The 22,619-nt window shown below is 41.0% G+C and overlaps 1 protein-coding gene across 1 annotated transcript; it reads right to left on the reverse strand.

Annotated features, from left to right (window-relative positions):
• Positions 1 to 377: 377 nt before the first annotated feature.
• frmd4bb (FERM domain containing 4Bb) lies at positions 378 to 22,332 on the reverse strand. The gene is made up of 23 exons (XM_008278777.1): positions 22,245 to 22,332; positions 13,910 to 13,975; positions 13,214 to 13,308; positions 12,993 to 13,085; positions 12,550 to 12,634; positions 12,155 to 12,211; positions 12,046 to 12,068; positions 11,079 to 11,162; positions 10,686 to 10,751; positions 10,314 to 10,371; positions 10,140 to 10,226; positions 8,527 to 8,603; positions 8,230 to 8,368; positions 7,989 to 8,130; positions 7,609 to 7,742; positions 7,284 to 7,400; positions 6,122 to 6,350; positions 5,977 to 6,030; positions 5,699 to 5,846; positions 5,304 to 5,471; positions 4,308 to 5,092; positions 2,951 to 3,089; positions 378 to 1,304 (listed from the first exon to the last, which is right to left on the reverse strand). The coding sequence occupies exons 2-23, from the start codon at positions 13,973 to 13,975 to the stop codon at positions 1,268 to 1,270; spliced, it is 2,883 nt and encodes a 960-aa protein (XP_008276999.1). The 5' UTR covers positions 22,245 to 22,332; the 3' UTR covers positions 378 to 1,267.
• Between the last annotated feature and the right edge of the window lie 287 nt (positions 22,333 to 22,619).

The raw sequence follows: 22,619 nt of genomic DNA on the forward strand, positions 1-22,619 counted from the left end.
TTAAACAGTATTCATTTTATTTCCTGGTACTGCAAACTGAATAAAACACTTTGTTAGAGTAATCAAATGGGATATAACGAATTGATTAGAGAACTTTAGAGGTACTGATGGGTAGAATGTGTTACTTTTGGACAGTTTGGTCTGTTCCAGTCTTTGCACTACGCAACGCTAACCACCTCACTGTAGCATATATTCAACAGACTCATATGAGAGTGTTATTAATCTTCTCATCATGCCTTCAGCTAAAAAAAAAAATGTTGAATTTCCCCAAATGTGGAACTATTCCTTTAAGGCTTACTTACCAACTCAATAACGGAACCTGAACCGGTTGTTTACCAACTACAGAAGCCTCCCAAAAGAAAGTGACAACAGCCGTCTATGTGTCACACTTATATTTATTCACCTCCTCGTTCCCAGTGGAAAATATTTTATGACAACATCTAACAACATATAACTACACACTGACTGTACAAATATGTGAGAAAACAAACAACAGGATGTGGATATGGTTTTTTTATGGCAGTGGTCTTCTGTTAATATTTAAAAAAAAAGACTGAAATTGTTATCAAAAGAATTTTTCTCACCATGCATTTTTAAAACACATTACGGCACCAACAAAGACAAATGGCTCTATAAACAATATGGACATAATACATTCTGATTCAAAGTTGAAAGGAATGAAGAAATGGGAATTCATCAAATACACAGCCTGCTCTAATGATGATCAAATCAGCTCTTGTCATGTCACATTTGTGAACATTCAGATGTTATATTTAAGACTTTTTTTTTTTTTTTTTTTACCATACTGTACTGAGATGAGAGTGGTGATGTTTTTTTTTTTTTTAATTCTATAACCTACTGTTTTGTATAAGGCAGTAACTAGTTCCTGTTGAAATACATGGAGTTGGATTCAGTAAAAACACATGTTGCCTCTTCTTTTTTTTGTTTGTTTGTTATATTTAATACACAATCGGGTTTGAATCCACTGTGGTTGTGCAACATCTTAAAGTTTCTTGACACATTCTCATCTGCCTGTACAATTCATCCAATCCAAGGCACATGGGAAAGTCATTCAAGAGTGTCATCACTGTGTTACTTTAACATGAGGACAGTGTACACCTTTCTGCCAAAACCTGCAGGACAGAATATCTCCAAAGACGGTGTTATGGCAGTCAAATAGTCTGTGTACAGCCTGTGTTTCAACTTCATTCCCTTCATGTGCTGCTGGCCATGGCTTTATTTGTGCCAAAGTTTGGTTTGGTCCTCTTCAGTGGATGCTCATGTAGCCTCCGTCCAGGTGAAATCTGTGCAGGCAACAACACAAGAATACGTCAAGTTAACTGTAGCTTGATTGCTTGAGGACAAGAAACATGTGAGATAAAATTAAGGGATGGAAATGGAAATGCAAATCACCAAAAAACCCACAATGTCTTGTGAAAATGTAGAACAGGAACAGGGCTTTATGGGGTAAAGCAACATAACTTTAAAGATGGCAGCTACTGAATGGACTGCCATGTTATTTGAATGAGACCTTTCTAATCCCATGAGGATGAGACCTACCAACCTTGGTAAGCCTTGAATCTTTATTTTTTCAACTGAGAACTGAATCTGAGGTTAGAATCTATTTTTTTAAAAGAAGTGTCATCGGACTACAAGATGCATCAAAATGAAATTTGGTACAAGCATTCATGTTCCTGTCTTTAGTGATCATCTGTTGACAACAGTGTTAAAGGTGCAGTGTGTAGGATTAAATAGCATCCAGCGGTGAGCAGATTACAACCAACTGAATACCCCTCACCTCACACTCCCCTTTCAAACATGCCGCAGAACCCACAATGGCTGCTAAAACCACAAACAACACAAAAGGGCCTGTGCATACTAGACTCAAACTCCATGGAAGAGAATCTGCTCTCCCTGTGGATATAAAGCCTTCATTGTAAGGCAAAAACAAACAAACAAAAAAAACATTAAGTGATTCTTATTTTCAGATGATGACACACTAGTTTATTTATTATATTCCATTTCTGCCAATAGAAAACCCCAAATCCAACAAACTGAACCTTTTAATTTGTCCAAACCTTTGTTGCATGACCACATAATTGCAGAACTAATGACATTTCTATCAGTCTTAGCTGTACTTTGTATTTGGTAAAAACCTAAATGAACTTAGATGGTGAACATGCTAAGCATCAGCTTGTTGACAGTCAACGTAAACATGTCAGCATGCCGATGTTGTCATTTCAAAGCTCAAAGCATCAGAGTGTTCACTTCAGCTTCACGGAGCCGCTAACTCTTTTTGCCAGTCATGTGATAAATTCTCCAAGACGAATGTTTGTGCAAATACAAAGATGCTTTGCCTGAAGAAAAAAACATCAGCAAACCACGACACGAGAAGATGGATGACTTAATTAAATAAGCTGTACAGGAGTCACACACACGAATGAAGATAGGATGTCAGAATGGAGATGACTGGCAACACGACACAAAGCGGCCTGCATTCGGTCTCACCCTTAAGTGCTAGAATGGTTGTCTGACGGTTCATCTGTATTAGTGGCCTCAGCGCCAACCACATCTACAGACTCAGATTTTTTAGGCATTGTGTCAGACTCTTTGTTGTCTGGAGAAATTCTGCACACGTGCGCATTAATCATAAGAAATGTAGGAGGGAAGAAAGAAAGAGAGAAGAACCTTGTGAGTACATTTTGACGAGCTGAATAGTTTCAGATCAGTCTGGCAGCATACAATCCAAAGATAAAAGAAACTCTTTCTTAACAAAATGGCAGAAAAAACACATTGCTTCATCCAGAGGTACAGCAGTAGACGGGTATCCAATCTGCATTTAGTTAAATTCTACTAATTATTCAACTGCACAACCATGATGATTGCATTGACTGACTTCCACGTGCAGCCACAGCTTCAGTGTGGAGACCGAGGGGCCGGCAGCACTCACCTGCTGTGTGTGGGACTGCGATTGAACAGAGATGCTGGAGCTCCAGGATGAGGGTACTGAGGTGTGTCGGCTGTATCAAACTCAGTCAGGCCGACTGCCAGCTGGTTGCGCCAGTTCCCTGTGCTCTCTGCAGAGGACACTGGAAACAAGAGAGAAACGAGATCTCTCAGCTTATGTTGGAGTGTAATTCAGTGGTAATTGCTGTTATTAGAAACATTGCTGAGTTCAGCTTAACGTCACCACTGTGAAATAAACAGTGGCCCCTCACATGATATACGTATTGTGTTATTACAGTAAACACTTGGATTGTTATGGACAATAATTACACTTTTTAAATAGTTATCATTTTAAATCAGTATCTTAAAATGACACTATTAATAATATTGTCACTAACGTTAATTTTTAAATGACTCAAATATGGCACTAAATATCACTACTTCACTCAATAAAATGATGTTTAATTCCTCTCCCAAGTGTGGCTTAGTTTCTAATCCAAACAGTAACGACAGCCAAAAATAGGTCCCTGCTACATTTTCAAAATGTGACTGAAAATTAAAATTGTATCAGTTACATTTTTCTATACTGGTGGTATTTACATGGTGTATGAATACATTTATATTTAGGTAGGTAAGAAATGGGGGAAAACAAATTTGTGTACAGCAGACACAAGTCTTAGAAGATTAAAAAAATATCTTTACAACAGTGGTAAGTCTCGATAAATCTCTCTCTTTTTAAAAAAAAAAAAAAAATTAACCCTCCTATTACCTTCAAATTTACTGACATCTTTAATCCTTGGGTTCAATTTGACCCCAGCAATTTAAATCCCCAGAAAATATCATAATTAAAATTATTTCCCAAGTTTATGTGTAACTAGCCCTTTAAATAAAACTGAAAAAAATATGTCAATGAATTATTTAGAGCTGTTAAACACTGAATGGGATCAAACTGACCCCAAAGATAATAGGAGGGTTAAAAAATATATATATCTTTAAGCATTTATTTTAGAGAAAACAAAGTTGCTTTACTCTGTAATTACCCTGTGATTATGGGAATATAAGAGTAATAAATTAGACCCATAAACTGGGACTGCTAACAAACGTAAATAAAATTGTTGTGGGTTGGACAGCAGATCTTCAGTACAATAAAGAAAATTTCATAGAAATAAAATAGCTTTCCAGACACTCCTACATATGAGACAGCAAACATTATAAACAGTTAACTTACATATATGATATTAATGATGTAATTACCAGCACAGTGTATATAAGCCTGTAGTAGAAAAGACAAAAACTGATTTCATAAATGACCTTTTCCTTCCTATACCAATTATTTGACTGCTTAAAGAAAATCATCACACCTGAGGAGAAAGAGGTGGTTCGACTAGAGTGGCTGAAGGCCGCTGGCATGGTTTGGTAGCCCAGGCTGAGCTGAGAGCCGCTGTCGAAATCATACCCGGCCAGCATCCCCCTTCCTCCGTCCCTGTGGCCTCGGCTCCGATGGTACCAGCCTCTCAGGTGTTCCGCCACCAGGGCCTTCTGCATGTTCTTGGCCAACAGCTCGTTTCTGGGCCCCTCTCTGGTCCTCGGCGGCCTCACCGTAGCGTAGGGGTTCTGAGAAAGACTATCTGCCCCGTCACTGCTGTAATGCCTGAACCTGTCATGAGCATGATACCCATTCATTTGGTAGGACGGGTTGACGTTGTAGTGGCCCTCGACGTCGTTCTCGTACACGTAGGCACCGTTAGCGTAAGGCTCCATGTCCGGACAGGGGTAGCCGGCGACGTAGTAGGCACTGGGTGCATAGTGTGTTGGGGTCTCACATGAGTAACTACAACCAGAATGGTGCTGGACCAGGTTGGGCATGCTGCCTGTATTACCATACACTTCCACTTTCCTGTGAAGGCGATGCATGGTTGAGGTACGGGAGTCCAATGTACTGTAGTGGGAGTTGGCTGCCCCGCAGTAGTCCAGGCTGGACTGGCTGGTGTAGGAGGAGCAATCCTCTAACACCTCTGTGCTGTTGCTGCGATGGGCTGGTGACAAGATAAAGACAGGCTTCTCTGAGTCTGTGTCTTTTCTTAGTCGGGGCTGAGACTCCAGACTTCCACTGCGATGCCTGAAGCAATGAGAAGAGCCCTCCGACCTGGGGAAAGGACAAAACTTTGAAACTTTCTCTCAAAAGAATTAAATCTGAGATAGTGGATTTAGCAGGTCAAATAAATATTTGGGTTTTATATGAGAGCTTTGGTTAAACGGTAGAGGTTTGGAGAGAAGCAGGGATTTGGTTAGAAGAAATCATTGTTGGTGAGAAGGATAGATACTGCGTCGGTAATGCAGGGAAGCAAAGATCACACCTGAGCTGGCTGCTGCTGTAGGCATTGCGGGTCATAACCGGGGTGGGAGGCATGCTGCGTGGATCTCTAGGAGGTCTGGGAAGGGTTTTATAGGGACTACTGTGGGTGGAGGACACCTCTCTTGGATTCTGGTAGTAATGGGAAGCCTCCTGGCCATCAAAAGCTAATCTAAAAAGGTGCGGTGTTGGGAGAGGATCAAAAAAAAAAAAAGGGATGAGATGTGCAGAAAGGAATGAGGCTGCAAACATGACACAACAAATATCGCGGGCTCTGCCAATGCATGATATCATTTCAAGTCAGCTTTTAATCAAATAAAAAAGTTGTGAAACCAGTTACACTTCACACTAGACTGTACCAATAAAAAATAGTTTGGGGCTGAATATCTGTTTCCCCACCTGCTGTGGTTCTTGTTGTGGTGGTTTTCCCGCGGAGATCCTTGTCGCGCCACATCGTATTCTGCATCCAGCGATCGCATCGGACTGAGCTGAGGGGAGCCCTGGACCGACCGTGACCGTGGCCTTTGACCTGCACTGTCTGAATCATCTGAACAGAAACACAGTGAAAATACTGACTCTGTTCCTTTTATTTAAAATCGCCAGAATGAGGAAGCATCACCCATGACATAGCGGGTCTAATGATTTTAGCGCACCAGACTGTGTGTTGTCTGACTCACCGTCATCCAGTGGGAGACTAGACAGAGAGCTACAGTCTGAGCGAATGAGTTCGTCTGCAGAAAGAGAAAAACATCTCCATGTTTTACTGCACATATAGCGAAATGATTAATGCAGGAACATACTGTAGGTCAATTTGCACCGTACCAGCAATGATCACTGAGGCCCGCTGTGTGGGCTTTTTCCCCTTCTTGATTCTGTACTGGTTCATCTCGTCCTCTATCTGCTGGAGTTTGTGCATGGCATCCAAACAGTTTCTCCTCCTCTTCTTTTTCACTGTTTTGCACAGTTCTGGCTCATTTGCGAGCTTCTTAGCCGCCTCCACAATCTTTTGCTGAAGGGCAAATCTGCTCTCCAGGTTTCGCAGGAAGGGATCCTGCACGAATCACAAAAAACAGCATGTTCACAGAGATAGCAGTGAGTAACAAGTATTCGGGTATTCAGTGGATACATGTAAGTAGATCAGTTTATCCATTATTGTCACCTGTTGATGACTAAAAATAATATACTGAGACGCTCCAATAGTGTCTGATATGAGGTGGAGCTTATTTAAATTGTTATTAAATTGGCTGCAGATCTAATACTCCCACATCCTGCAAATGTTTAAATTATTGCACTTGCTGTAAATTGCAAGGTTGGAAATATTCTATATTTTTTCTTTTTGATAAACAAATCGCATTAAAGGCCCGAAACCAACAATATCACAGTGTCATTCTTGTGGCTCTCTCTCTATTCTCATGCCTATCAATGATGTCTATGTTTAAAAAGACTACATACTGTCATTCTAAATTTAGTTACTATCTAAAACAGCTGCATGATGTATTTTTTTCTTTTCTTTTCTTTTCTTTTTTTTTTTTACTACAACAAATTAAAATAGTGCATTTGTATCTTCATATCCAAACAACTTGCAACAGCAGAGCATGGGAGATCAAGTCAATATAAATAATAGTGCCCATATTCATTGTAATAAAGAAACTTGCAACCCGCTGCAATATGTTGCTCACTGATGCATTTGTAATAGTGTTTGAACAATAATGGAGCTCTATGGAAAAGACGATTATGATCAGGCTTTGACTACACAAGCAATATTTGTTACAAGGATTATTTAATTGCTGGGTTTGATCTTTTTTGGGGGGGGATTTGTTGACAATAAAAAACAATAAAATAGACACATTTGCTCAATAAGAGAAATATATGAACTACATATGAACATACTGTATATGCTGCAGTCAAACAGAGTTACACAAAAAGAGATTGTATAAGTTGAATTGAATTGCATTAGATTAAACTGCACCGGTTAAATACAGACCTCATTGTAGGGAAAAAGGTCGTCTAACTTGAAAGCAGTGCCAACTCTCCGTCTGACCTGTGGTGGTCGTTCACCTGAAGAGAGGGGATACTCTTTTGGCAGCTTGCCAGTAAGCTCCTAAAAGCACAAACAACAAATCCTCTTAACACTCAGATGAACTCAGCGTAGCAGCAGCAACAATCAATCCATCTGCTGCACAGCAGCACAGTTTAATAAAGAGAGTCCAGCCAAGTGATTGTGGCTGATGAGAAAAAAGACTTATATGTACACCAGTGCAAAACATTGCACCAGTGTAGCAGAAGTGCAATACAATAAGATTTCTCACCGCCTCTCTCAGACAGATCTTCTTCAGCTCTTTTGTTTTCTTGGCCAAAATATCTTGGATCTCCTGTTCCTTTTTTCTCAGCTCTGACAGTTTTTCTTTCTTCTGTTCCTCGCTCATTTCAGAGTCTGCAGAACCTGCAAACACAGAATTCTGATTGTTTTTGCCAACACAGCGTACCATGTCCTGCTATCTACAAATTCAAGTCATGATACTGGTTGTGTTGTCATCATGAGCTGACTCTTCAACATGTCATTTTTACTCTTGAATTATCGAACGGCTCAGTATTTATAGGTACTTGTCAGCACCGAATAATGTTTTTTTTTTGCTATAAAAACACACAATGGACATTTAATTTGTGAACTGAAATAATTGACACTCACCTGTAGACACCAGGCTCCCGTTGCTCGCTGTTATGAAGTTATTCTTGAGGCCTACATCTCCCAGTCTGTTTATTTTCGCCCCTCCGTGCTCTGTGAGATCCATGGCAATTTCCTCTAAACTTCTTGCTGTTCCTAGTTTAACCTGCAAGAAGATAATGTAAAACAAAGATTGGGGATTTCAGAACTTAGTATGAGGTTAAATACCCCCTCCCCAGAAATATGACTCCTAAGGGACACTTACTTTGCTTTGCTTTCTGTCCAAGTAGAACTGGTGCTGGCTGATAGCCATGACCCAAATGGTCTTGATCAAAGAATGACTGGCATACCACGTGTGGATGAGAAGGCCTGTCTGTCCAAATGTGCGTTTGGTTACCGCTCTCCTGGACAAACCACAAAAAAATGTGAGTTTGACTTACAGTTTTTATCACAGTTACAACCATAAATGCTGGTAAGATGGATTGGTTCGAGGCCAAAATGAAAACAATAACATTTGTAACTTTTACACCATGTCGATGTAAAGCTCTCCTTTGCTGCTCACCTGTGTGGATCATTAACTTCTACTGCAAACTTTTTCTCCCGGAAGTACAAGTTTTCCAGTTGCTTCCACTGGTAAAGCTGGAGGCAAAAACAAAAGCACACATTTCTGATATGAAAAACAAATATTGTGATGTGTAATTCACAATTTAAAATGTTGCAAGATAAATGGTTGTGTAATTGCTGATATAATGGCTTTAAAATTTGACCATTTGCGATTAACTCCTGGAGAATATCCATCATTTCTAAAATCATCTGGAGCACTATAACCATGACCGTCGTGACTGACATCAAATAAACTACTAGAAAAATAAATGGTGGCGCAGGTGCTTTGGCGAGTCTGTTTCAACCGCATTCATTAACACGCCAGTCTGTAACATGAACTGTCATTACAGTCTGGGCCGCATGGCATGCCAAGTCTGCAATAATGCAGGTGTTGGAGAGACAAGAATGCCAAAAGAGGACATTACACAAAGACTCATCGCAGTCTACAACACTTTCCATTGCTCATCACATCCATCCCCCCCTTACCCAGGTGCTCACTGACAACAGCTGGCTATGAACAATCTGTGTGGGTCACTGACTCACTGTTTGTCTGGACAGCATCCAGATGAGACACAAACTCGAACAGACAGCGCACTGAAAATAATATTACATGTGGATGCTTCGGGGAGTCGTTTGTATCACGTTCAGTAACAAGAACGGCGAGGCAAACATCCACTCACTTCAAAAACACCATTTCAAAGACTGATTTATCTTTAGCGCTACATACAAAAATAGCAACGTCCTGAGAACACAAAGATTCAAAGCTACCTGCAGTATTCTTCCCAAAAGTTGACCAGACAAAGAAGCATAGTATCACGTCTTACCAGCACAATGGATGTTCACGCGTCCGTTTTGTTAAAGCTTCCCTGGCTTTGCTGTCAACACAAACACATACTTTGTTCTGTCTCCTGTCAGCTCCTGACTTGTCTCCTCAGGTATTCTCAGAACATAACGCCCAGATCCAGCCCCTTTTTCCCTTTGACATCACCAGCTCACTCCCCTCTTCTCCTTTACAAAACACATCATCCAGCTGACTGCTTGCACAATTCTGGAACACATCCGCCGGAGATGGATTGCACCACGCTGAGCGATTACCAGACTTTAAGAGAAAGACAGTGCAAGTAAATGAATGTGAACCATTCTGAACCTTCGTCTTATTTAATATGAGCACCGCATGTCTGCGCTGAACTCACAGAGAGGACAACATTGCTGCCAGATCACTCATATGGGTGTTTCTCCTGTCAACTCTAAAGCTAAAACAACACGGATGAAACAAGAAAAGCGAGTTCATACTGTACGTCTGATACTCCAGGACTTGCTGGGCTGATTAAAGTGCACTGACAGATTTCTCTAAACTGAGGTTTTGCTCCAGTCCTTCAAGTCTGGCCTCGCAGCTGAAGCCCAACCTTTACTGGAGTGAAATAGATGATGCATGAAGCAAAGCCGGTGAATCACTGTACTATGTGCAACGGCAGTAATCCTTACCCATGCCGTGTGCTATCATGTTCACAGTCAGATTAGTGAAGCAGAGAAACAGCAGCAGCCATTTACAGAGCTGCAGAGAACATTTACCTTTCGAGGTTTTAATTTATCCTGCAGATCGTACTGGCCAATGCCCTTGTAGCTGATTCCAAGCCACCACGGGATCCCTTGTTTATCCTGCGAGGCAACAACACAGCTTTTACGGTTGACTCAATTCCAGGTGCAATAGATGTCATTTCCTATTATTCACAGAAGAAGACCTACCTTAACTTCATAATAATGCACGCCATACGTTGGCAGTGTTTCCACTAATGTCAAATACCTGGAACGAAAATGTTTTATTAAAACCACCAGCTGTGTTTTAACATCTGCATGTGGTTCACCCTGGAAATGTGAGAAGACAAAACTGGGCATTTGATCTTTGTCCAGTGAATCAGTGTGATCTCACTGCAACTGAGGAGGAGCTATTGATTTCTATCAGATGATGAGAAAAGGCGTGCCAGAGAGTGGAAAGGGATAGTGGAGAGCTAATGGAGGTGAGAGGAAGATTAATGAACTTTAAGTTAATAACATTCATTGTCTACCTCCTGGCACTGAACAAATTGCAGCAAGCGCGCATTTTTGTTCGATACTTACTGAACAATGGCCTGTCCTCGGGAAACACCTTTCAGCTGCTTATAATATTCAATTACTCGATCCTCACTGCAATGTTACATAAAGAAGACGTGAGAAAGTACATTCAGCTTGAGAAAGAGAAATAAAGGGGTAAAATAAACAGTGTTGTGGGAAAGAAATCTACAAATCTGTCTGTTTCATTATACAGTCCATTTTAATTAATTACATGTAAAACTTTTGACTTGACTGACAACCTTTCACAGCATTCTGTCAGCGTGCAGTCTCTATACATGCTGATGCACGTAAAAACGTAATGAAAACAGAGAATCCTTTTAAGTCAGATCTACATGCCTGCAATACCTGAGAGAAATTAGTGTAAGCAAGATTTCAAGTGATCATTTCCTGTAAGCATACCAGTATGCAAGAGATGGGTGTTCCTTGAGCACTTTGGTGGGGAGAGTTGGTAGTTTCTTCAACTCAGCTCGAGTGTTTTCATCACTGAAACAGAAAAAAAAATGAGCTGTGACAGTTCTTGAGATTGAATTGACACTCATAACATGAAATATGCAGTGATTTATAGGTGTTGGTGTAATTAATTCAAATCTTTCTAACATCTCTTACAAACCTGTAATACACCAAGAAAAAATAAAGCCAGTGAAGTAGTCCCAGTGCATATTCATCCCACCACTATCATGGTATATGTTACTGCCCAGTATACGTATGTACCAACTGTTTCAAAGCTCTCTTGCTGTGCTGCCAACAATACAAGTCTAGTAGGGGAATTAATCTGTTTTTTCTTTACCTACAAGAAGTCAAATTTCAGAATGTTAAGTCAACAAAATACTGAAACCAGGCTATAAAATATTTACTGTGTGTGTGTTTTAAATGAATCAGAAATTTCTCCAAGCAAAATCCCCTCCTGAACATCCTGAGGATACAACCTCAGTGTCCTCAGCGGTAGCTCTGGCTTAAACAGCAACTGTGATAGAGAATTTATTGAAGAGAACAATGGTGTCTATATTCTCCGAAACCATCTTAACTCATCAGGTGGCCAAGCCAGGTGGAAACATGCACAGAGACTTGTAGTATTAGCTGTGAATACACCCAGTGTTATACCAAAAGACAGCGTCTGCATCTGCCTGCGCTGTAAAGGTGTCTCTTCCCTGCAATACTTGGCTTCTATCAGCACAGTGAGATTCATTAGTTGCCTGGTGCAAGCTTCTCAACGCACTGTGGTGAGCCTCACATAACACCGCTATTGATTTCTGTTGTCTGCACTCGAAAAAACAAGTGACCTATTGAATGTCTTCTCTAAAAGCTTACTATTAACTCATCCTGCTGCTGTTAAATACTTCTTACCCAGCTGATAATGTGCTCTTACCTTGTGTAATCTCCTTTAGCCTCCTGGTAATAAAGAAAACCTCTTATTAGATAACTGGTTTTAGATGCAGCAAATAATGTATGAATGTGAGATTATTAAAAGCACCGACCTGCAAAGCGTTTGCAGCTAATTTGAAGACGTTCTCACTTTCCACTTCGATAATCCCCTGAGAGACATAATAGATAAACAGGACGAAAAAAAATAAATAGGATGCAGAAAATGTGGTCCGCAGAGAGAACGCTTTAAGATCCAAACATAGAATCTTCTCAGTGTTGCCCTGCTGTAACCTCTGCTTATTCTCACATTGAACCCTTGTGTTTTTCTACTTTCTTGCACTGTCTGCTTTGCATTCCTGCCAGCAGAGTAAGAAAACTGTGCCCTGCAGCCACTGTCTGCTGAGCTGAGGAACTGCAAGGGTCCAGAGACAGTGAATCATCAGGGAGCCGCTGAGAAAACAAAACATTTCTCATTGTTTAAAAGCTCAGGAATACTAAAGACACTTACATTGTAGACGGCAGATTTTGCATTCAGGTAGAATAACTCCACTGTTATGATGTCCTTAAGCTGCGTTATGTTTTCGACATAAAACCTGTGAAGGATAAAAAGCAAATGCATACACATAAAATTAGGGATTAGACTTGTTTGTTATTGCTGCAGATAGAAATCCTCACTTTGCACTTTTTCTCAGCTGAGTTTGTGCTTTTATAAGCAGATTTAAGGAAGAAATAGAGAGCAAAAGTCACCAAAAAATGCCACAGAGGCAGTCAGTGCTTTTCAATCCACCAGCTGGGGACATTAATATATTTTCAAAATCATCAGAACTGGGTCATTTTATCAAAGAAATCCCCCGGACAGTTTGTTGGCAGCTTAAGCGTCACATTTGATGCCAACAAAGTAGCGCTCCCTGCTGGACAGTCGGTGTTTTGCATTCAAGGTGGGTTTATTACCTGACCAGGAAGTTGAGGGCAATGGACCCAGCCTTCTTCGAAAAGTCGTGCTCAAGAACTCTGCGGTCCATCTGCAACCACTTACACTGACCACTGCGAAGGCAAACAAACTGAAGCATCAGAGAGCTGCTTTTTTGTGCACATCTGCAAACATGCAAAAACCCATCTGAAAATATTCATACCACAGAAGAAAAAAAAAAAAAACACAACAATTTACATACTTGTCATCGAAAAACGAGAGTCCAAAGAATTCCTTCTCTTTGAGGTTGAAGTGGGAGGACACCAAGTCGAGGAGTTCGTACGACAGCAGCTTCGGCTGTGGGGGAAGATTCAGATTTAAATGCCGGCTGTAATCCAAATTTTTATGTAATAAGCATCCTCAGTGAAATAATTTACACAATTTCCTGATGGAATGTGTCAAAGACTAAGTTAAATGGATTTTTCTGTTGCTTCCTTCCCTTCCAGAAGTCCGACTGAGAGGTGAGAATCACTGGAGTGAGAATGTTGTGCTGAAGGACATTTTGACAGCACAGCAGGTCATTCTGTTCATGGGTGGTCTTTCCCCTCATTAAACATCTAATAACTGATATTGTTCCCACTTGGTGGCAGCGGAAGCAACTCATGAACACACCTCTAATGTATTACCACCTTTTAACATGAATGTGTTCACAACAACTCTCTTTTCCTCTGGTTTCCAAAGCTCAGGAGAGAAATATATCTGGTTGTTCAGCTGCTAAAACGCTCCACCAGCTAATTAAACGGAAAGATGCTCAAAGAGGAACTGCAGAAAGCGTTCATGACCACCGGTAACCCCTTGTTTTATTACTCATGCAAAGCGCCGATTGCAGAGTCCTTGGATCTGTCGTCATTGTGAAAATAATGAACTATTTGCAGCTTTAAGTCAGAAGCTTTCGTACCTGAACCAGCAGCTCGAGCTTCCTGTTATCCAGCAACTGCACTTGGCACAGTCGGCCCTCAGTCATCTGCAGGAAGAGAGAAGAGTTCAAGGGTCATGACACATGAGGGACACGAGGGACAACGACATCAGGATGTTTTGTGTGACCAGTGCGGCACATACATAAAGCAGCAGGTTTTATAACACTTCAAATCAATGGCAAAATATAGAGTTGAGAGGACAGAAAATTGCAGTATTTGTCATAAGTCACTGAGGGGCCCTGGTGGTTAATGCAGTGATCCTATTCAAAAAAAAAAAAATACTGACGTTGTTAATGACAATAAAACCATTGTCTCAAGGATTTGTTGCCATAGCAACCCAAGGAAGGATTTGAAGTTCTTCCATTTTGAACCTTTTTCCTTTAACTTTGAGCCCTGGAGCTTTTCCAGCGATACATTTTTCAGTCACCAGAGTGTTTCCAATCCATGTTACTTTACACCACTTCATTTCAGATAATTATCTTTAGGATCAGTCATATGTGTGTGAGCTCATTGTTTTGCAGATTCAACGTTTATGCACAAAAAGTGCAATGTATGATGCATTACTACAGAATTAATTGCTATAAAGTCATTAGAATTTCCATCACCTCCAGCTGATATGGCATAAAAACGCTGCACAAACATTACCGGAATCATAACTGTTGTTAAGTAACATCACATCTATCAAAACAACACTCATCGTGGTGATTTTTTTTCTTCAGAATGCATGCTTTCAGTTTGTGGAACATCTTTCAGATAATTCATATTTGCTTAGTGAAGGCTTGAGAACAGAACTTGTACCTTAAATGAAGTATTGTTGCACTGTTGGATTGCTACATTTACCTACAATAAATAATAGTACTTCCTCTGTTGCTGGTTTTCTCAACTCAACATTTAGGTATCACGTTCCAATCACAGAAGTAAACCACACTTCATCTATTCAGTTGTCTCTGGTACTCGCACAATATCGGTGCATGATCATTTTTACCACTTTGCCCTTCAAACAAAGCTTTTTTGTAAGGATAAAGTCAGACTGACCTCCTGGGAAACAATAAAACTACTGTACACTCGATAAATCAACTAGCCGGTAAAAATGACAGATTGAGGTCAACCAGTTTTACAACAAACCGTACTCACAAACTGAAAAAAAATAAAAAAAAGTTCACTTATCAGATCCAACAGAGTCCCTCGTTTGACAGAATGAGGCTGATCACAACTTCTAACACTTGGCGTGGACCGAGCAGCTGCTGTACCTGGTAAACCTCTCCGGGGAGAGTGCAGGTGTGGATGCATCCCTGACCAGAGCTCATCCTTTTAATAAGCGTCTCGATCCAGACCGTGAAATTGTCAGCTCTGACCGAGCGGCAGCAAGTGATTGAGATTAGGCAGCAACTTTTTCCATGCCGGTTACTTGACTTGAGCGGTGAGGCCTTCGGTGGGAGCGGTGGCGGCTTAAACGGTGTGAAATCACCAGCTGACTTAATGAGAGCAGACTGAGCCAGACTCCTGAGCATAGCTGAGGGTTTACTGCTGGTTAGTATGAACAATATGGGTCAGACAAGCAACAGAAACGGTTAAGCGCGTCTACGCTGTCTGCTTACACAGTTAAATTTACTTTCACCCTACGTCACTTCGCCAAAGTGTTGCTCTGGGGCTTCTGGGGATTTGAATATCAGGTTTCTCCTACATCCTGCGCATTTTACCTGAGTGATGTTAATTTGATAACATAGGCAGGAGAAATTCCCACTAAAGCGACAGAAACAACTCAGATAGGGCTCTACCTTACACACTAAACTCCTCATTAATTCTCTTCCCACACTGCACTAATAAATGATTAAACAAATTGCCCCCTTCCTGAATGAGGGGGACACACCCAGTCACTCCTTTAAATTACACCATCTGTACTTTGGCAATTGCAGCCCCAGAATAGCATGTCTTTATTATCGCCACAACCATAAATTATCATTCATAATCTAAATTAAAAGTGCTCATTCAATAAATCTAATGAATCAGGAGTGTTCCCCCAATCACAGGAGTATTATTACATTGATCTGAGTCATTCACTTATGACTATTTGTGTCTGTAATAAGCGTGACATTACTCCAGCTGACATGTACAGTGGGCACTGACCACTAGATGGTGCAGGGATTGTTATTTTTCAAGTTCATTTAAAGAAAATGGATTCTTAAACAAGCAAGGAAATGTTCAGAAGTGGTTATTAGCTCAGCAGATGAGAGTCAAGTTCAGTTGCGATGACTTACGCAACAGAGACGACGAAGTGAGTGGAAGAAAGAGCTGTGATTTTTAGGAATCTACACCATTAATCATCTGAGAGCTATAATCATTACAAGAACTGCTATTTATAGCTGCCTGTGTGGCCCAGCAACCCTGACAAACCCTGCAGCTTCTCAGCCTGAGACTCTTTTAAACACAGCTCAGACAAAAGTGACTCCAGATCAGGATACAAAATAATTCATGCATCCGTTGGTGTGTTGGCGTGGCTCATTATGACCCAGCAGACAGCGCGAACCAAACACAATCTATTCATCCTCGAAAAAAGGCGAGTCGCGGACCCTGTGGGGTTAAGACAAGAGCTGAACCTTTATGTTAAAAAAAGGCATGAAGGAAAGAGATGAAAGAACTGTCAGTCTTTTTGTTTGTCTCTCCGGAGACTGGACAGGCTGAGTGTTGCGCCGCAGGGTGCAGGTTTGGCTCCAGTCTGAGAGCCTGAGGTTGGCATATAGACAGCTTGTTATACGTATGTGTGCTACAGTGAAATATCCCCAGTGGGGGCTTGGAGAACGTGCAGATGTGGCCTCCCTCGTATGCACGGCTACAGCTGTTAACAACCACATTCACTGCAATGAAACGCAACCTGGTTAGATGAGAAGAGGTGAATCTGTCTAATGATGAGCGGACTCGGACTCACTGTCGCCACAATGAGCAGCGTTTCTTTTCAATGTGAAAAAATGTCAGGCTTGAAAGTTGTACAATAGGCTAACAGGAGAATTTCTCAGTCTCCTGAGTAAACCGGCTGTCAGTATGTAATACGCCACGCTGGTTAAATGTCATGTCCAGACTGCAGCCCGTCTTATCTTAGTTTCCCGTTTTCATGCATTATTGATGAAGGCCGGTATCACACACAAGTCGGCGTCTGCTCCCTGCGCTTAAATGTTCTTTTGAAGACACCTGCTTCAATTATCCATCGTGTTTTATACAATTGTCCTAACGATTTCACTTCATTTTGAAACACACTGTAGAAAAGAGAGAAAATGATGACATCAGCAGTCTTATTCACACACAGACAAAGACGTGAAGCCCAGACAAATGAAAACAAAAAATCTGTTTGTGAATTCAAGTGGCCAAAAACAGAATAACAGGATGTTGCATCCAATACAATGTGGTGCTGAAGGGAAACACATCTAGTTCTGTGTTTTGAGCACATGAGCTCTTACAGTTCCTCTGTGATGTTTTGACAGTGTTCAATCAGCAGATCTTTTTTCTCTGTAGCTGCAGCTGATCTTTGTCACCCAACCGCAGCTGGTAACGCCACAGAGACCTGAAAAGGCTAAAGGGGAACTCTGCTGATTTCACACAAGAAGTCCCTTTACAGGTACTGACGAGCACGACTAAAAAAAGAAAGTTGTGTGAAGCCTTTCAGGGCTCTAGAGAAAGAGAGAGGTTTGGGAAGTCGGATATACTTCCTCTGCTTTTTCCTCCAAATGAAATATATCTGGGGTTGTGGAGTTACCAGAGCGCTGGAGTTTACTTCTCATCTCTGCTTGAGGCCAAACCTTTAGCTGCTTTTGCACCTGAAACTCAGACTGATCCGTCAGCGGTTGCATTATGTATGTGCTACAGGGAAGAATAATGCAATAAGGAGTCTGGTTCTGCTGCGTTGGTTTTATTTTTCTCTTTTTTTCTCTGACAAAGTTAAAGGAGCGCGGTATGCTTCTAAATCTGTGATCTACTCAGAGTGTTTAAACACATAAAGACAAATACATTTGAAATAAGTGATCTGACTACTTGTTTGGATCCTATTGTGGCAAAAAGATCTGTAGAAGAAATCCGACTCCCAGAATGTTTAACTAGTATCTGTCCACTCCACACCACTAAGAGGAGTCCTGGTTACAGAGGTTGAGGGATACAGCTCGGGATTATCTCTTCATCTCATATCTCATCGTGACTCATGTTGTCAAAAGGTACCCGTCTCGCAATGAGATCCCGTCTGGCTGTTTGTGATATCCGGGAACTTCATGAGCACAATGAGGCCCAGGATGCTATGGAGAAATTAAAACCTGAGAGAAATAGTAATGTTGTGCCTCTTTGATACAACAAGGACAGGCCGACTCACAAGGGAGAGACTCATGTGAATGATGTCATCATGCAGCACCAATTCTTATTTCAACCCTGAAAAGGACACAGAGGTAGCAGGACATTTTGACAAATTTCTTGTGGCTGTCCTACGACTGCGAGCAGCAGCATGGACCACATTATTATTAGCATCCACTGGTTAAATCTACTCCCATCATTCTCTGTGGTGTGGTAGCAGAAGAACAAAACAAGCACGCATATTAGACATACGTGAGGAGCTTTCATGTAAGTCAAGGTTTCTGTCCCTTCATATTTTCTGCAGCGCTCACAGCACTTGAATCTCACAGATTCAGCTGCTGTTGTGAGAACTGACCTTGAGTGATTGTGGGTGTGCATTAAAAGAAGAAGGAAAGCTACGTAATCAAAGAAAGGGCCAGTGTTTGCATTTTAATATTGCTGTTTGGATAAAATATGGCTTATGCATTGCTCAGTGTGCTTGAAATCCAAAAAAGCTGTTGCAGTATTGGCTTAGAGGAACTGAAAACGTTTGAAAGGTCTCCTAAAAATTTCTGAAACAAAGTTTTTAAAGAGGTTTTACACAAAGCTTGAGAATCTACAGTCAAGGTAGAAGCTCTGTGAGGCTTAACTGAATCTACACAGTTGTTCTTTGAGCTAAATACTGACACAAGCACACTAAAATGTTGATTACAATCTCAGATTAGCATGACAACATTTCATAATTAGTAGTAATCAAAAGCAGAGGCAGATAGAAAAGTTACATAGAACATGTCATAACATTTGCAAATGGTATTTGACCTGATGATGAGAAAAGGTTGATCTCCAGATCTCCAGAGTGACAGAGGGCAACATGAATGTGTTGCAAACAACCAGCTGAAAGACGGAACAATATTGCTATTGCTAGAGTTGCACCCTCAGTATTTAGTTACATTTCAGTTTTATATGAAACCATTAAATAAAGCTGTGTCATAGCCACATTCAAAGAAACTGTTGATGTGAATCTGTTCTGTCTCTCCCTCTGTCTTGTCTATTATTGAAGGGAGTGAAGTATTCAATCCACACTAAGGCCCCGAGCAGCTCAGTGAACTGTTGCACCCAATTGTACACTGTAAAGAAAAAAGAAGTGAAGTCTGGCAGCAAAGGTGTCAGAAAAAATGTGTTTTAAAAAAACAGTCAATATGCTGAAAATAATGGCAAATAAAACTGTACTATTTTATGGTTGAAGAACTAATTACTATTTGTAAAAATAGACCTTTGATGTGGAAAATAATTACAGCTTTGGCCTGATTTGTTTACAGTCAACGTGTAAATTAATACCTTATGTGACGAGATAATATCAGTAATTTACCAAAACAAGGAAAATCTGTCAAATAACAGTTAAAATTTATTTGCCATTTTTTAAACCTCAGTACATTTTTTTATTTTTTAGATTTTTAATGTGGTTATTATTTACAGTTTTGTCCTGTTTTTTTTTTTTTTTTTTTTTTTTTTTTTTTTTTACTGTTAGCTTGTAAATTAATACTTTCTTTCCTGTGATTACACTAAATATTATCTGTTATTTAATAAAATGAGGACTGTCTGTAAAATTACTGTAAATTATTTAAAATTTTTATTTAATTTACTTTTTTCATTTTTTACAGTGTACAAGTTGTGCATTGAAAGCCACATCTTATCAGAAGAGCCATTGGGGGTTATTAGAAGCAAAAGGACTCAGAAAAAGTTTGGACCAAATTCATGCTTTTGTTTCCAAACTAAAAACAGCTATCTGGATGTGCTCACTCAGTATATTTCTTGGCCATGCATCTGTTATATTTACATTTCTGGTGTAAAAGTGAAGGTTTTGACCTGATGACAATGCTAAAGGACACATCCCCAGTACCTAGGATGCCTGCATTTAATGACAATCAGACCAGTGTCTGTGGAGATTGAGATGCTTTATAAGTACTGAATACACAGATTGAACCAATACTGCCATCCTGATATGTTTTTTTTTTTTTTTTTGATTTTACTTTTATATTTACTCTAATTCACTGGAGTGCACAATACATGATCTTTGGCCCTTAGTCAAATTGACCAAGAGGTTAATGTAAAAAACTCTCCACTGATCACAGCTGAAGACTCTCAGGTAACAGATACCTTTAAAAGCGCCCCGACCCACTAAATGCAGCAATTCAGTGCAGCGTTTAAATGCAGTAAAAGCACACAACAGGACACGAGACTGTTTGACAACACAAAGACAGCTCTATAAGCCGTGAACGCTTGCAGTTTTGAAAGCTTTGCCACATTTGCCCTTGTTTGCAGGGTTTTTAAAGCTGCCCTCGCCGACACTCGCAAACTGCAGAGTTTCAGTGCAAAGTGCTGCAGTGACTTTCTGCAGAGCTGGAGCGTGGCACTGAGGCACGGATGTGAATGGGTGGAGAAAATGGGACATGACCAAATTACATGATCTGGACGAAGAGTGACTGCACAACCCCGTGAAGATGATCACATTATAGCAGCAATAACTGGGATGTAATCAAGCTGCGTTTACAGTCTTTACCTCAACTGCAAGCGTGTCAAGAATTAGATGACATTTTAAAAGTTGATTTGTTAACCTATCTGTAGTGATTTCCAGGACAACTGTGTATGAATGAGACAAAGTTCGAAACCCAAATCCTCACCTGCTGACCTGTTTCATCTCAGTGATGCTGCTCTGCTATAGTCTTTCACCCCTATTATATGTAATGTATCAGATTCAGTCCATCTGTGTTAATATAAGAGCTCCAGAAATAGACCTCCCCTCCTCTCTGTCTTTCACACATTTCTCAGAAAGTCTCAGGAGCCTTTGATTCTTAAATGGCAGGTTTCCAACTGAGCAGCATCAAACACACAGAGGAGCATCTCTTCCTGGTTGGACTCTCACACTGACCAACAAGAGCTGAAGGAGCTGCTTCAAACCACAAACACGACTCCAGCGACCCTTTGCCCTTTCAAACAGTTTGTCAGAAAATGCGTAAAAAAAGTCTACCGAGGTGATAAATGGCACGGGACATCCTCTCCAGCAAATAGGAAGAGCAAGTGAAGTTTCACGCCGGCCATGTGTGTCACGCAGACACGAACCACCACAACAACAATTCCTGTTTACGCGGTGACCGATGCTTTAAATACACCCACACATGCCCCTCTTCCTTCAACTCCGAGATAACATCAGCAGGTCAACCCCTCTCATCCTTTTTTTTTCTTCTTCTCATAGAGTAAAAATAGAGATCAGCTCCAGAACCAAACAGAGCAATAAATCCAGAAGAAGAAGGTAGCTGGGAGGTGTCAAGGAGGATATCTCGGCCTACCTGCACTACAGCTGAAGCAACTGGTACAGAGTAAATGGTGACTGAAAATGCTTGGAATGCTAGTTAAAAATTACAAAACAGAAAATGTTAAATATGCATGGACACCACAAAAATGTGCACCAATAAAAGCATTTTTTAAAAAAGCTTTGGATAGACATGATTCACAGTGCAGCAAAGGGTAAAATGATGATTCATCCAGCATTTTTAATATTCACCAAGTCACACTTCCTAAATCAGTGTATTCTACTGCATGATTCATTCAATCCAGTGTAGCCTATATATATGCCTTTTCTTTTTTTTTCTTTACTTAAACAAGCATTACACACATGCTTTATCCCCCTACAATCACCCACAGTGAGTCTACAGCCCACCAGGGCCAGTTTGCACAGAGCAGGGAGAACAATGAATGTGCTACTGTAGGCTACTGTAAACTGGGTGGTTTCCACCTGAGCCCACTCTCACTACACAGATGTGTCAAACCAAAAACCACCACAGCTCCTCGTTGTAATGTGGAAACACAGCACGGTCGGTGCCTGAGAGCCAAACCCATGCTGGTGTCATTTTCATTGATGCTCTCTCGGATCACATGCATGCATGACTCGGGTCTACTTTGTCTGCTCGCAAGGCTCAATCTGCTCCATCGCTCCGTGGATCGCCTTACCTTTGCAACTCCTTATATCCCGCTGTAGGTATTGATAAGGTACAGCTTCCCCGGCATCATATTGATCAGCATCCCCCCCTCCTCCTCCTCCGTTCAGCTTTTCACCGTTCAGCCGAGGGGAGCCGCCGTGCAGCCGCTGTCCATGTTCATCCTCCGGTACTACTGTAGCGCACACACTCGCCTCGTATTGAGCCACACTCACCACGCCTTCACCCGCCGGCTATTATGTGAACAAGCCCTGCATCCCCTCCCTCTCTCTCCCTCTCTCTACTGCCTCCCTCCCTCCCCCTCATCAGGCAGCTGCCGGCCGGCCTGCTTCACACTGGATCCTCATGATAATGAAGTGTGGTCGCCTGAAGGCTGCGTTGCTGCTGC

The sequence above is a fragment of the Stegastes partitus genome, unplaced genomic scaffold (genome assembly GCF_000690725.1).
Source record: "Stegastes partitus isolate 25-593 unplaced genomic scaffold, Stegastes_partitus-1.0.2 Scaffold4, whole genome shotgun sequence".
In the NCBI taxonomy this organism is placed as follows: Eukaryota; Metazoa; Chordata; class Actinopteri; family Pomacentridae; genus Stegastes; species Stegastes partitus.